Source organism: Gadus morhua, chromosome 9 (genome assembly GCF_902167405.1).
Source record: "Gadus morhua chromosome 9, gadMor3.0, whole genome shotgun sequence".
In the NCBI taxonomy this organism is placed as follows: Eukaryota; Metazoa; Chordata; class Actinopteri; order Gadiformes; family Gadidae; genus Gadus; species Gadus morhua.
The window spans coordinates 16,413,986-16,430,802 of NC_044056.1; the positions used below are offsets into that span (position 1 = coordinate 16,413,986).

A 16,817-nucleotide genomic window follows, 5' to 3' on the forward strand; every position below is an offset into this window, starting at 1 on the left:
CACTTTTTCACATCCATTTATTTACTTTTATTATTCCGGTTGTACAGATAGAAACTGAATTTAGATGTTACAAACATAATGCATAATGAGCTGTTGATCCAAGAAAGTCAAAATGCCACACTCCTAACAGAGGAACTGAACTGTAATGATAGCGTTTCCCGGAAGCATTCAAGCTAAGCAAAGTAACAGTGGCGCTAAACTTGGTTGGCCCTTAATGGTATGTTTGTTGTCTTTTTCTCTGATTAATCAGATTAGCCTCATACATCTTAATGAAAATGTAAAAATACTACATTGCTTTGATCCACAAATCAGCCCCCGGCCCATTTCCAGGGATGGTATATAATGTTCTGAAATTCACCAAAGAAAATATTTTGAGGGAAACAAGGGCGATATACATATATGTATAATATAGAATACAAAATACAAAGACAATACATAGTTCTATACTAAGATTATCGTTTACACAGAACATTAATTGTTCATATGAAATAACGATGATTATCAATCGTTCATCCATAAAGTATCTCCAGTGGGAAAAGAGAAAGTGGCCTCAAAGACCTCAAGATATGGATTTAGGTTTTCAGTCAAGTGTTCCTTTAGCTTTCAAAACGAAATAGGATGGAAGGTCTGCTATGTTCACCTGAGAATACACTGTCCACTTGTACTTGTGGTGTACTTGGATATGTTCAGTTTCTTCCCACAGCACAAATCTACGCAGGGCTGGTCTTCAACAAATAGAAAACAGACATGATAAGAATCGGTCTAGTGAGAAAATAAACACCATATCTTTTGAACCAATTCAGCCCCATTTTTCTCTTACTCATGATGAATGAATCCAAAAGCATCATTGAACTTAAATGTACCATCAACAAGGCAAAGATGACCTCCCAGATAAACGAGTTAATCGACATTATTGTCCAAGCTTAACAAGCATTACATAGTTTACATACATTATACAATGACTTAGCCATCCGAGACATCTCCATGTTATGCATTTCAATGGACAGGCCGACAAGCTCAGGAGTAATAGGAAATAAGAGCATGGGAGCGTTTGTTGTATAGACCTAACCACAAGAAACTATGGATAGTTTAATCCACAGTGGGAAACAAGGGTGTCCCTCACTTCTCATCATGCTCCATTACACACACACACACATAAAACACACACACACACACACACACACACATACACATAATGCAGTTCAAATGCATTCGCGAAATGTATATATATACACACAAGGACGGAGGAAGGACAAAGGAAGGGTAGTTAAAGACTGGCCTGGTAGGATATGAGGCACAATGTTAAGCGTTATTTACATATTTAGATAGCTAACATATCTTCTTGATGTTCATTGCACAAAAGCAAATAGAAGGGAACATTTGAAGAAATCCAGACCTCATTCATGCTGACATGGAAATATGAAAGCCAAAGGCGCTAGCCCAAAATATTTGTTCCTAATGCCTTGTGACGTTTGTCCCTAGAGTTGGGCCAGTCTCCAAAAGGGCCCGACCAGGGCCCCTGGACAAAATATTCTCAGGACAGGGGCACTGCCCTGAGATCACGAGTTAGGTCATGTGACTATAAGTAGTAGTATGGGGTTGTGTCATGTCACAGCCATAGTGAAATGATTTTGAATCTAAATATATGTCCTGGCCGTAGGTGGAATAATATTTGTTTGCTGGATTATGAGAATTCAAAAATCACAAAGCTTTTCACATTCTAATCGTGTGCAGTTGACAAGCCTCTGGGACGCTGAGTGTTTACTATTTACCGTTGTTATTAATTCATATAATTATAGCTACTGCTGTAATAATTACATAATTAATTTTGGAAAAAACAAATGTCTCATGAAACGGGTCAAAGCATATCCTAGAGAGATGTTTTATTCGAGAAAAGATGTGAACGTTGCATACGAGTGCATGCCCGTGGGCCCTGAGGTAACTAATGGATTGACAGAGACGCACTCATACAGGGCTTGCTTTAGCTAACAACCAAAGGAACATGGATTCAGTGAAAATGGTACAAATCATTTAATCAATTCCATGTACTTAAATACTGTGGTCACATTCTGCAGTTAAATTTTGTACGGGATTGTGATTGACCTCAATTTCCCAGAAACGGTTTGAAAGTGCATTTTATACAAAGACGGCTGTTTGAGTACAACAATAGGGGTATATAAGACATGTTGCTAATACTGCAATGGATGGCAGGAGATTAAACACTATGTTTAAGTATGACCAGGTAAATTCATCTATGATGTTTGGCAATTCCAAAAATGAACATGTCATTGGAAATGAATTGGGTAACTATTTCTGAGTGAAGATGAATAACACAGGTCGGATTGATGTGTGCACAGTGGGAGAACGCGAGAGTTTCTGCATGAGAATGAAACGTAACAACAACCAAACAGAGTCGCTCGCCATTCTAACTGCTAGGGAACACTAATAAAACCCAAAGGATGGCAGACCGTACGGTGAAACAGTAACAGATAGAACTATATGTAACTGGAGAGAGGAGAATACGTGAGAACATAAAGAGCAAAAGGGGAATAGAGAAGCTCTGGCAGTGGCTTCTTCAAGCATGCAGTTAAAACTAAAAAGAGATGTGACCAATTTGTGCTTATTGTCTTTGACCCTGTCATTTGCAAACCATGTACCAAGTTCATGCAATTTCTGGTAAACCCACATAACCAGCATGTTACCATGCATTATTGCGTTTATGTGCGTGTGTGTGCATGCATATTGTTTGCAGCATGAGCCGACATTCTAGCAAAAGAAATAAAGGACAATAAAAGTGGGATGTGAATTTCCGTTAAAAAAACGAAATGCATGCAAATTCTCATTCAAATTTTCTGGGCCTGTTTGCGTTTGAGCATGGACAATAATATTTGTGTACCATGATTCTATACCTGTGAATAAAAATGTGTTTGTGAGAGCAAGCGGGAATATAGCCAGAGGGTTGGGCAAGAGGGTTCGGGGCGGTCCCGTTCCAGAATCTTTTTTTCCTGCTCACCCCTCTCTAACTTTTTCAGCTTCGGGTTGGGGTTAAAGACATCGGCCACGGAACGGCCACTATTTCAGGGCGTAGCCTGTGTTTTCTGAGGTTTCTTATCTTGCAGGACAGCTGTGTTCAATTCCTTTGCACAGCCTGTTTATCTTGCACATATAAAACTAGTCTCCTTGGCCAGGCGCAGGTTTTTTTTCTTATCACGTCTGGACGTGGTTGCTGTGGTAGATTGAGAGCAAGTATCCAACTTCAAGGGTGCTGATGTTAAATCCACTGGGGATGGCCACAAGACAGTGATTCTGGTCGGGCAGAGGACACTGTGTGGTGGAGAGTCCCACTTCCTGCTGGCCGCTATCCAAATCCCAGGATCTCCACATATGATAGTGCCCAATGAATCTAACATACAAGGTGTATCGAGACGGCTAAAGACCAGGGTTCTGGTCAGAGGAGGGTCCTGTCTGAAGTCCATTCAAATGGTTTCTGCTTTTTTTTTTCTGTTTTTCTCTACACGCAAGACCCCATCATAAGGCCTCATCCTGTTTCTAACGTTCTGCACAGTGGGCTCCATGCTCGGTGGGGGGGGGGGGGGGGGGCCCTTTTCAAAGTGTTGAAAAGGGCAGCGTGTGTTTTGTCTCTTGGAGAACATAAGTGGGGTTTTGAGGTGGCACACACGTATCGAAATAATGCAGTTTCTATATATTGGCAGGGCACTGTTTGATGTAGATGCTGGGTATTTGATGGTAGATTTGTGACTGACTGGAAGTACTGGTAGTCGTAGATCAGGCGAGTGAATGCGACTGCAGCGATGGATCGCAACGGTTGACTTTACCCGGGGCAAAGTGCTCTCCAGGGTTCTGCGTTCCGATGGGATCGATCCTTATCTGGAACCAGTGGCAAACGGGAGCCGCTCAGTGGGTGCTGCTACCGGACACGGCCCGGGCCTGGTGGGCGGTCCGGGGAGCGCCATAGAGGGTCACCGAGGCTATGTGGTTGTTCTGCATCACCTGAGGGAGGGGAGAGTGGGAGAGAGATGGGCTTCAACATCCCAGTGTTGTGAGGGTGACGCTTGATATATGAATATGAATTCATATATTGAATATGACCGAGCACAGGGGACACTGACCTCAAAGATCATCCTCTGTAGTCCAAAGCAGAAGGTGGATCCAAAGGGGTTGGTGTTATTGGCTGAAGACGACCTGCCGATCGAACGCACTCTTGATGAGATCACTACACATTCAAGTTTTTTGTCTGAAGGAAGACTATTGTCATATTAGGTCTGTAGGACATTATATATGATAACCAACATAGAAATCTATGCTATTTTATCACCGTTACCGTTATAAGTCCCTAACTTATGCCGCTTTTCCACCGCACATGTAGCTCGACTCGACACGACACGACTCGACACGGTAGCAGCGCGGGTCCTTTTCCATCGCAAATAGTACCTCCGGGACGTGGGCGGGGTCGGCTGCGCGAAAGGGCCGTGACGTATTTTTGTACGCGACGCAAACAACACCTACGTAACCCACACATGGACAGAACCCACATAACAACAATGGAGAACATCGATGCGATGGCATTCGTGTTCGTATTATTAGCTGGCATGTTGAAGAAGTGGAATATGTTGGCTGCGGCGCTGCTATGGCTGTTACCAGCATGGTTGCCATGTCGCTCTCGTGACTTCGTCACACTCTGGCCAATCAGTGGCCGGCCGTCTGCCGACGTCACCTTTTAGCATCGGCTCAGCCGCTTGGAACCTAGAGAGAGGCGGTACTAGAAAAAGCAGCCACTTCAGGTACCAGATACCATGTTTTTGCGGTGGAAACGCAAAAAAGGCGAGCTGAGTCGAGTCGAGTCGTGTCGAGCTGGTACCATGCAGTGGAAAAGCGGCATTAGAGAAAAAAGGGGTAAAATCCAATGTTTTTGCCATTCTTCCCAAGACAATGGTCTCTGCTGCGGACAAAGGTGGCATTATTTTTGTGATGTCAGACTTCCTTTTCTGAGGTAGTCTGACGTCACAACAACCTTTTCTGAGGTAGTCTGACGTCACCACCAAGGGGAACCCGCAGCGCGGTTTGTGCTGTCAGAAAGTTTAGCTTTTTGGACACTTATTGTATAACGCGACTGTGTGTGTGTGTGTGTGTGTGTGTGTGTGTGTGTGTGTGTGTGTGTGTGTGTGTGGATAGGGTCTGAGCAGGGATTTATTTAACACCCGCGTGACGCGTCTGAGGGAAAGGCTTCCCGGACACATATAGTATAACACTACGGTGTGTTGCACATTACATGTACAACCTCACGGATTGTGACGCTCATAACAGTCACACAACGACGGTACTGGCGTGGGTCGTAACCATGGGGATAACACGCCCCCCTCTTTCTCAAAACTCAGTCTAAAACACATTTTTTAAGTCACATTGTGTTTGAATTCCCTCTGCAGCATCAGGTTTACTGGTTCTTTAAACACAGCTGTTGGCATTACGTGGATTACAAACCTCTCAGTCTTAAGAAGAGCTTGAAAGGCTACAAAGTTAACATCTACCCTCATGGTCTTAAGAGGTTTGACTGATGGATGACTAATGGTGTTAAAATACAGTTGCCATTATAAAAATGTGATGTCAGCTTATATTTTAGTTCATGCGTGGCATTAGGCTCCCCATCATTGAGATTCCAGATGTTGATGAGTCATAAAAAAGCTGTTTAATGGGGAAGCAGCTCTGCATAGTGATCGCTCTTCTGTGTGTGTGTGTGTGTGTGTGTGTGTGTGTGTGTGTGTGTGTGTGTGTGTGTGTGTGTGTGTGTGTGTGTGTGTGTGTGTGTGTGTGTGTGTGTGTGTGTGTGTGTGTGTGTGTGTGTGTGTGTGTGTGTACCTGTGTAAGACCACGGGTTTCTCCATGGGGTGTCCTAGTAGCTCCTGGATCTGATCCCACTAACATAAAAATATATTTTATACTGTTATATTAGAATTACTTTTTTGCAATAAATTGACAGCACCATGCGTGAATACTATAAAAACAGAGTGCTGTTTTCATTTCTGTTGCATCATATGTTGAAATTGTCAAGTGAGACGGCAAGCACATAAATATGTAATTACGTGCTAAATGCAATGACGCTTTCTCAAAATCCCAATAGCGTTACAATAAGTCAAGCTACTATAAGCAGTTCCCGCTTTAATCTGGTAAACAGCTTTGTGCCGTGTCATGACCATCCATTCCATACGTATCTGACCTTGCTGTATGTGGTCAACGTGCAGTCCTCTGGCTGAGAGTCAGCTCCTCCTGTGACGAGCCAGAAGCAACACGCGTTAAACGAGGCAAGGGCGGGGGGCACTGATACTAACTCATAGGTCACTGCTCAGGACAGCCACGCATACCTTTTTTGATGACGAGTGGAATTCTAAAGTCACATCGATGATATCTGGGGAGGAAAATTAACATTCCAGTTTAATCCAAAAATAATCACAGACAAACATAACCATAAGATAAATATCAGGGGAATAATAATATAGAAAAATGCCTTCAGCCTTACATGTTGAAGTTGTAATGTCCAGGGAAGTTGGTGTGCAGAACAAACTTCTTCACCAGATGAGTGGTGGAGTCAAATAAGATATCCTGGAAAACAAAACATCCCACATCACTGTGGGTCTGGATGGTGAATATGGGAACGGACTACACCAATGTCATCTTCCAAAGAGAGGGAAGATTTGGGCTGGGAGATTTAACAGCGAGTGAACCCAAAAAAAAAAAAAAAACATTCTCCCCCAAAACACCATGTGAACGGTCCACTCTCCTGCGAACACAGGTGGCGTTCTTTTCATGACATCAGACTAAGCTTTTCCAAGGTAGTCTGACGTCACGACCATGGGGCAGCGGCGGAGAGGGTTGTGTGGACGTGTGGGGCTCTGTCCGGGCGTAGTTTAAAGCTACGGGGTGTATGGTGAAGCTCCGTCTGGGCAGCGATCCATTTAATGTCCACGTCCGAGTAAGGGTGAGACTTCCCGGACACATATAGCGTAACGCTACGGCGGATTACACATGCAACAGTGCCTATTATAACATTCATAACAGTAACATAACAGCTGTCAGGGTCTGCATGAGAAGAAAAGCAAAAAGAACCAGACGAGCTGGTTTCAGGAAGTCGCTTCCTTGTCAGTGTCCCAGACACACGCGAAGCCTGGTGCCGTGAACCATTTCGCACTGTGCACACAATAACACGCCTAAAAGTGCACGTGACGGTGCGCCCAGGGTCCGGCGGTACATACCACTCCGAGGGGGAAGTAGTTGAAGAAGTAGTCGTTGCATTTGGAAGGAACCTGCTTGTGGGGCGAGGGGGAGTGGATCTTCATCTGAAACACACAGCGGACCGTCAAAATGATATCAAAGTTATGCTAACCAAGACTGATATTGTCCCAGATTGAGTGTATTGTTACATATGACTGTGATGTGCAGCCGTAAGACGACATGGGGCAGGTCAGAGGGATCACTACCTTATCCTCAGACTTGTAGAAGACTTTGTTTGGCGAGCCGAGAGCGCCCATCACGTCCTGACAGGAGTCACCAAAGAAGATCTTCCTCTCCACAGACCTGACCTTGGCGTCTGCCATCAGCCCAGGGGCGCTGCCTGCCACCCAGCAGGGGGCGAGAGAGGGGACCACAAGATGACCATCAGGGATACTCAATCCACCTCCAAGGCAAAACTCAAACCAAGGAATTTAAAACACATTCTGGGTAGAACTGTGGCATTTTTTAATAACACACGTTACCTGCCGTGAGGAGGCGCAGTTTAAGCCCCAGGGGTCCAGCCCCGTCCCTCAAGACATCCACATATTCAGCATACACGTTACCAAGGAAACACGCCAGCGGCATCAGTGGAGCCCTGAGGAAAGTAAAAAACATAAGAGCTGTGAGCAAAGTGGAACTTTAAGTGTGCTGAAGTGAGAGGATATTGTTTTTTTTGTAACTTTGTACATTTGCACTTTGTCAATGTCTGTGTCTGTGTCTGTGTCTGTGTGTGTGTGTGACCTTGTGTCTTGCAGGTTGTTGCCAGTGTAGATATGCATCCTCTTGACCATGGCCCCATGTGGAATCTAATAGGAGGTGAAGTCCAGGGTAAAACAACTAGTAATACTGATTGGAGCTCCTACACACCTCGTAAGGCCCATGCTTATTCCTTATTCTTCATTAATCATACTTTTGAGAAAGAGTGCTGACACAATTGAGTAGATAAATTAATTGTTTGAAAAAAATAGATTCATTGAGATTCAAAATCGGGATACATTGTTTCTGCAATACTGGTATCATCAGGTTGATCATTGTGTCATTATTATATAAGTGGAAATTAAATAATAGCAGCAGGTGCTACAGGGTACAAGGCATTTTTTTTATTTGCAAGAATTATGTTCTGTTCTATTCAGCCGCATTCATTAAACAAATGATTGCACAGCTGTCAAATTCTGATATACAAATACAAGTAGTTATGCATTACAGGAGACACATTCGTGCTCCAAGCACCCAGAAGAGATAATACACGTCCTCACCTCATACTTGGGGGCTTCATTCCAGGAGTCCAGTTGGAAAGAGAAGGACAGACCTCGGAAGTTTAGATGAAACAATTGCTCTGCGGAATTGTAAACTGGAAAACACGAAAATATCATGCTTTATTTAAAAATGAGCATTTTCCATGTCTGTGCTTTCAAACTAAACTCTTCAACACAAATGGTTGACCGACAATAAAATATTAAGACAACAAAACAATAACAGATAGGAAGGATATAATAAGAATAATAACTTGATTGTTGCTTGGATATGCTTAATTTCTTTGGTCAGGTAGACCAAAAAGATCACATGATTGAAACCCTCCTACAGTCATTTGGTTGGTTTTCTTGGCCAATGAATGAATGGCTTGTAGCTAGCCTGGAAGAATGCAAGTTGGCTGGATGTAGTCCATTATTTTTTTAACCATACTAGCCTACTATTCCCACTAGAGAAAACGGTATACCATCTGAAAATAATAGTGCTGAGACTAAGGTCCTACACAGTAAATCTTTTGCATGTTAATCTTTATTTAACATACATTACAGAATTGTACAGATAGTTAGTTAGCGCATGTGTGTTTGAGTTACCTCCAGGGTGCGTAGCTCCAAACGACTGATCTATTTGCTCTATTGTGGGGGCAATGGCCTGAGAATTGAAATGGACCCCACTGAAACAACACAAACATGCAGAATTGTTTTATTAAATCAATGACATCATCACATACTTTAATATACACCATCCCTTTGAGCATATTAATTATGAAATCTAAATTGCTCTCGATGCATTCTAGGGGGCTATGGCTTGGGGAGGAATGACCATTTAACAAAAATACGTCTGGAGAGAATAATCCAGTACAGAATATTTGTTTCCATTCCAGCAGGGACAGTTTAGGTTGAGACCTACGGTTCTATGATCCAAAATCTTCACACCATTACTCACCAGTACTTCAGCTTCACTTTGACGAGGTCATAGACTTCAATCACCTGTTGAGACAAAAACGCACAATAACAGTGTTAAGGCCCCTGTTGGGAATGGGTATTGCACACGCACCCGTTTTCACACAACTCTAATCCGAAATTCCAATCCTGTTTAACATAAAAATCCACACACGCACTATTAACTTATCACCCAAACTGCTAACAGCAGAGGTTTCTATTACAGCAGAGTTAATATCACGTGAGGACTGATTGCACAGAATGCCTTCAGATATAAACATTTTTTTTCCCATCACTGGCACTACACTGATCATGTGATCATTTACAGGAGTCAATGGGATCTCTGTTCTGGTTACCTTGAGTCTCTGGTTGGCTGCGTCAAACAGTAGTTTAATTCCATCCTGAGTCAAGTTCAATATGAGGTCGTGACTGAGTGGTGTCTGCGGGAAGGGGAATATAAACATGAGATACAGATAGACATGGCATTCTTTGGATAAAGCTGAGAATGGCGACATAGAGACAAGTAGAAAAACGAATCAGCGTTTGTTCTGTCTTCTTGTACACCAGAGTTAACGATGAATAATAATAGGTCATAAAAGCTCTAGAATCTCATTAAGAAATACTAGTTGCTTTGGCAGATTTGGCGCAATCAGGAATCCAGGTAGTATGCAAATATTCTTGGAGTCAAGGCCAGATTGCACTTCTTTCTCAACTAGCTGCTGTGGGTTCAGCATTTGTCTCGACGTCAACGGCGTAGTCAAGAGCTCTCTGTCATTAGTCAATGACCCCTATCCAAAAATGTGACTTCCCAACAGGGTGTTAGACGTCCTGCTTTGTCCTTCCTGCTACATTTTCCTTTTCATTTATGATGGACTAGTTGAGGAGGTTCATTATCACTATTCCATTACAAAGCTCACCAGATGTCACTGAACAAGCTTTTGACAACGGTCAGACAAAATCAGGACCAAAAATCAGGACCAAAAATGACAGCAACGAAGTAGAGACCCACGGTTTACCTACAACTTAGTATTCAACGTACAACCTTTACACTACGTGTACAAATGTTAACGAAATGTATTTCAGACAACCTTTACCTAGTACTTAATTTGTAAGGCAACATTGCACATTATTCTATAAGCAATGTCTCAATTAATGTGTACTACTTATTTTTATTTGGGGAAACAAGAGTATAAAACTAGGAGGAAGACTAGGAGAAAGGCACCTGTTCGCTGTATAGCACCTGGACATTCTTGATGATGCGGCAGTGTTTCTGAAGAATGGAAATGGCCTGAGCCAGGGGCATCCCTGAGAACAAACACAACAATAAGGATGGAAAGTATATTCCAAGCCCACACACATCAGGCTAAGAACAGGTAAAGCAGAAAAAGCGAGGCACAGGAAAACTGTATTCTGAAATTAGATCTACAATACAATTTTTATGATATAATATATCAGTGTAATGTAGAAATAACACTGATACATTAGTGTTATTTGATAATATGAATATTATCAACTTTGAATAGTGACCAGGCCTATATTCATTATACATATTTAATATAATTTTTGTTAAATATGTTGACATGGTCATTTAAAAGACTGAACAAGACATTATACACAACAATGTACACATATTCACAAACATCTACTAGTAAAGATTGCTTTATTACTCACCTAAAGCAAATTCCCATTGTTCATTTCCTAGCGATCTCTCAGGCACTACTTCCAGATCCAGCATTGGCAAGTAGTAAGGTACAGCTTCCCTCTAAAGAGACAATGTGACCCTTTGGGGGTCCTCGCTCTTTTTTTACTGTCTTCGGCTTAAATCCTTAAGACTATCTCCAAAAATGGATGGCTGCCTTAATAGATGGATACGTCCGATTTCTCCTATTCCTTATTTGTTCTAATTCATAGGGTTAAAACCACTACTCTTACTGCACATCAATAAAAAAAACGCTAGCTTGTCAACAGGCCAGACTTGTGTCCAAAATTAGAGAAAAAAAAAATCCCAACCACACATTAGGGTGTGAAACAAAACGACGGTTCAAGTTGATATATCACGGTGTACTGGTGAATCACAAGAGCCAGGGCACACGGTGTGCACATAAACACATCAGCCAAGTGGGCAGCTAACATACAAAGCCAACAGGCTTTCTGATTACCTATTGCCTGTCAACTTTCTAATCGATCCGAAGCAGATTGTCCAGCCTCGGTTCTTCTGTAGTTATTTAACTACCTGTAACTTGTTTCATTCCCCTTTTGTTCCAATAGGAATAGCCGATAGCAATACGACAGAAAACGAATACTGATCATTAAAACATAAATAGTCTTACAGCAATCCCCGCCTCGGCATTAAATGTTATGCATGTCGTTATGTGTCCTCTCTCTGGTTACGACAGCATGCAACTTGTCAACAAACTGGACCCTACTGCTAACGTGACTGGTGGAAACAGCAACCCCACCATTCAGTAAATAAAGTACAAATATAAATAGACACGTGTATATTTACAACTGTTACCCGGCAATCGTATAACACAACAAGAACGTTGCGCTTCAATGTGACCACGCCAAAACAAAGAAATCAGGCTTAGCTGCAATGTGTTAGCGGTCTCATATATTCCTCCCACTGCAGTCAAGCTCTTGAGCTAGCTCTACAGCTGGTGCTAATTGTCTTAAATATAGGCGACGCGAAACTTGTTACTCAGAAGATTATCAGCACCGCTGTCTTTCTTTCCTGATTTTAATATGCCTTCAAATTGAATATCAGAAAGCAGCAACTAAGTGTTTGCCGATGGTAACTTCAAGCCTCGACAACAGCCAGCTGTATCAGCTGATAGTTCAACTTCCTGTGTTAGACGCAAGTTGACGTGATGACGTCATCGTTGTTTTTGTCTATCACTTGTAGCTCAATGAATTACACATTTACACCAATGATTGGGTCAGTTCATAATATAGACGGAATGTTTATTTCGGTCGAGAACAGTCCGTTTAGTCTTTTGTTGTACATAATGACTCAATATAGCTATGAACCTGATAGCATAATACATTTCTTTTAGAAATAAGAAATGTATAAAGCTCTAGGCTATTTAGAGTATTTTTTCACTACATCTGCAACCCTGGGTATATAGGTTGTTCCTAACTGTCCCCCTGTCACCAGGATTGACCATGATTCCTCTAAACCTTCCTCCACTTTCACCACACTTTAACCCTCCATCTTCACCTCGTTGGGTGTTGAGGACTTCGACCACCTGCCCCTCGGCCCAACCCCTCATACATCCTTCCTCCTTCTCCCTGCATTCATCAGCAACGCATGCCTCTTGGCAGGTTCATTCCCTAGCAGGTTTAAACATGCTTGGTTAATGAGCTGCCCAGCCACCTATTGAGAAACGTCATATCACTTGAATCACATATTTGAACAGCTGATTTCTTTAATATATGTGCATGTTTATATTTGGATTAAGGATGACATTGTTTCTTTGGTTTCACCATGAACATTTTCAGAGCGCTGAAGATCCTTCAGCATGATTTCGAAAACAGCAAATAAACTGTTTTAAAAATCTGAATGAGGGATCACAAGGACATAAAAGAAAGTCTCTGTTCATCAAAAAAAGGTATTCTTAGACACAATCATTATAATACAATAGCTGTATGCACTGAATTCAAAGAAAGAAATCAACTCAGAGTTGAACAATATAAAACTGATTCTGCAATAAAAGGGGTTGAGTCATCATAAAACTTCTGCCCAAAATTATACAGGAAAATGAAACGAAATAAAATAACATTAAAAGCCTCATGTCCTAAAACCTACTGAGCATACATTACTATTTGATACTAATCTCAAATATACAAAAGCTACTGTTGCTACAACTAATACAAAACAAAGCGGCATAAAGAACAACAAAGACACAGAGTACACATGAAATATTATATAAAAGGTAAACACAACAACATATTTCACAGAAACATTGTTCTGATGACAAAACAACCATGTTTCATGACCATAGTGCTGCAGCAAGATTTGACATTGACATTGCAGCAAGGTAATTTGTTCATTTCCATGCAAAGCAACGACTGGATGATCCATTGAAAACAGTAAAGATCTTCTAGGCTAAAATGAAAAACTGGTTGGTTTCGTAAAAAAAATAACTTCTCTGTTTGTATTCTCTATAGTCCTCTATAGAGAACCATGCAGAAAATGCATCAGACACATCCTCCGGGCACCACTGTATGAAAACTTTGGACTGCAAAAATAAGAAATTCTTAAATCAAACCTTGTATCACCGACACTTAATTAATTTTTTGAAAGAGTGTGCTGACTTAATTTCTACATGACAATGGTACCGTAACAATAACCACAATAGAGTGCTTGGTTTCATGCATAAAGAGGGGGTGAATTTACGATTTGGGCACATGGTTGATTGGATCACATAGTGCAAAACCCCTTTGGAAGACAAAGGACATTTGGATTGACCCTAACCCACTCAAAGATCTGCATCCACCAAATGTAAAAAAAAAGCAATAAAAACTAAAACAAGTTCTTCTCTGGTAGACGTCAGTTCCAGCCTTGCCTTCCGTATCATCCGATCCTGCCGATTGTCTTTGCTGCGCGTGTGATTCTAACCAATGGTGGCGGCAAAACGGCTGCTGATACACACACCCACCCACTCACACACACTCACACACACTCTCACACACAGACACACACACACACACACACACACACACACACACACACACTCACACACACTCTCACACAGACACACACACGCACACGCACACGCACACGCACACGCACACACACACACACACACACACACACACACACGTACGCACACACACACACACACACACACACACACACACGTACGCACACACTATTTTATCATTATCTCCCTCTACCCCATCCACAACAACTTCCCTTGTTCCTTTCCCAGCACAGTGAACTTTGGTCTCAGAGAATAGCAGGAGGTATGGTGGATAATCCACAGGAGTGTGACACTGCACACTTGGATTTTATTAGGTGGGGGGACCTATCTAATCACTAACATTTTATAAATGATATATTCTTTGGATAAAATCAAAATAGAAAAAAGTTGTTGGAGATCAAGCCTCTATATAAGTCAATCAAACAATAGAAAATGCTATGCTCATGATGTTTTTTCTTTTACAGTTGAGGACAGTATGATTGACCATGGCCTGTTTTCTTCATCTCCCTGCTCATCCACTTCCAGTCAGCATGGCTTGTTTCTTCAGATGGGGCCACCAGAGGAGTCCTGGTGTCGTCTGGACTGTGAAGAAGATGTAGGTGATGAAGGGGATGAAACAATAGAGAGCAGGTTGGGGGGTGAGGAGGTGAGGAAGCAGAAGGGTCGAGATGAGGAAATAAATTGTTGTACCATCAATTTAATACCATTAAAATAATCTTTCAATAATGAAATGAATACTATAAAACAAGAGTTAAAGAGCACAGGGAGAACTACAAGCCCAAAGACAGAAACAGTGGGACTTGCTTGATTAACAATAAGCAAGCAATTGCCTCCCTAATTTTTCAGGAAGAAGAAATGGGTAAATTACTTAATTTAACACAGTTTGTGTTAAACACTAGTTTAAGAATTTCAATACATTTGCCCTATCGCTGTGGTTCAGACCCTTTCCAACAGAGGGAGCAAGAGAGCCATATAATCATAATTATCTAAACTGCTACGTTTCATAAACATAAATACTATTGATATTTGAGGCAAGGCACCAGGCAGGCAGACAGGCAGACAGACAGACAGACAGACAGTCTGGCACATGCAAGATGACATCAACAACCCAACAACAACAACAACAACAAAGCACATCCCAATCTTTTTATATTTTGTAACTTGATCCCCAGTGTTTGACCCTGGCATGTTTGAATTTATTTTTAATGATTAAAGAAAAGTAGAATGTATGGAACGGCTAGAGGAGCACATGAAGAGGTGACGGAGGAGTGAAGACCTGGGTCGGAGAGCAGACAGAAATAGTAAAAAGGGGATTGTTTGGCATGTTGGTGGTATCTTCTTGACTCTCTCTCACACACACACACACACACACACACACACACACACACACACACACACACACACACACACACACACACACACACACACACACACACACACACACACACACACACACACACACACACATTTATAGAACAACACACTCGTTACTTTACGTCATGCTACAGATTTAACTCACAGCCAGACAGACTAAGGTCCGCCTGACCATTTGAAAAACAAAGTGAATTCACTATGATTACACTATGACCATGACTGCTGTCATTATTTATCAAATGCTCGGTTATAATTACATTATTCAGAGTCAGAGCATCTTCCTACTACATTTAAAAAAAACAGTTGGTCAGCGGCTATGCGTGTGTGTGTGTGTGTGTGTGTGTGTGTGTGTGTGTGTGTGTGTGTGTGTGTGTGTGTGTGTGTGTGTGTGTGTGTGTGTGTGTGTGTGTGTGTGTGTGTGTGTGAGTGTGTGTGTGTGTGTGTGTGAGAAAAGAAGTGCATGCGTACTTCATAGAAGTGGTATAATGTTATAAATAATCTTTCCTATTCACTTAGGATTTTAACTCAATGTGGCCCAAAGTTGGTTACTGTAAAATTGAAATTCAGAGTGCAGCATCTAGAATTGCCATCCACATCCCATAAGGTTTCTGTTTTTTAATGGCGGCGGAGCGGATCTGTAGGAGGTCTGCTGTGCTGTGCTGTTCTTCTTAAAAGGGAGTGGTCCTTAGTAATGAGAGGGGCCAGGATGGAGAGCCATGTATCTATTGATCCACTGTTGGTGGCATCAAAGCTGCTTAACCACAACTCAATAATGCCAGTTGGTGTGTGTGTGTGTGTGTGTGTGTGTGTGTGTGTGTGTGTGTGTGTGTGTGTGTGTGTGTGTGTGTGTGTGTGTGTGTGTGTGTGTGCGCGCGCGTGTGTGTGTGTGTGTGTGTGTGTGTGTGTGTGTGTGTGTGTGTGTGTGTGTGTGTGTGTGTGTGTCTGTGTGAGTTTGTATTAGTAAAATCAGTCCATAATGGGTGCCTGTGTGTGGCATTAGTGTGGTTGTATGTATGTGTGTGTGTGTGTGTGTGTGTGTGTGTGTGTGTGTGTGTGTGTGTGTGTGTGTGTGTGTGTGTGTGTGTGTGTGTGTGTGTGTGTGTGTGTGTGAGTGTGTGTGTGTGCCTGGATGTTTAGCCAATCCAGGGGGTCTGATTGCAATCAATATAAATGATATATTAATGCTTTCAGTGCCACATCATCATTTATCACCTGATCTCCTTCTGTAGACTCTGTCTGTGTGAGTGTGTGTGTGTGTGTGTGTGTG

General features: G+C 42.1%; 2 protein-coding genes and 1 long non-coding RNA gene across 5 annotated transcripts in view; 1 reads left to right on the forward strand and 2 right to left on the reverse strand.

Moving 5' to 3' along the window:
• Positions 1-12,327, reverse strand: phaf1 (phagosome assembly factor 1). The gene is made up of 16 exons (XM_030367234.1): positions 11,145-12,327; positions 10,696-10,778; positions 9,830-9,913; positions 9,478-9,521; positions 9,126-9,205; positions 8,541-8,635; positions 8,026-8,090; positions 7,767-7,879; positions 7,491-7,624; positions 7,266-7,349; positions 6,533-6,615; positions 6,378-6,421; positions 6,233-6,282; positions 5,875-5,933; positions 4,131-4,203; positions 1-4,011 (listed from the first exon to the last, which is right to left on the reverse strand). The coding sequence occupies exons 1-16, from the start codon at positions 11,206-11,208 to the stop codon at positions 3,916-3,918; spliced, it is 1,251 nt and encodes a 416-aa protein (XP_030223094.1). The 5' UTR covers positions 11,209-12,327; the 3' UTR covers positions 1-3,915.
• The window catches only part of LOC115551471 (uncharacterized), an 18,022-nt gene continuing 6,254 nt past the window's right edge, over positions 5,050-16,817 (forward strand). The window contains exon 1 of the long non-coding RNA XR_003978039.1: positions 5,050-5,185. This is a non-coding gene — a long non-coding RNA (uncharacterized LOC115551471). The remainder of the gene's footprint in view (positions 5,186-16,817) is intronic.
• Positions 14,440-16,817, reverse strand: part of cbfb (core-binding factor subunit beta) — a 19,233-nt gene continuing 16,855 nt past the window's right edge. For 2 of the 3 annotated variants that reach the window (XM_030367236.1, XM_030367238.1), the window contains exon 7: positions 14,440-14,758. The gene's annotated coding sequence lies outside the window, so the exon portion shown is untranslated. The remainder of the gene's footprint in view (positions 14,759-16,817) is intronic. The other variant, XM_030367237.1, reaches the window with a different exon arrangement.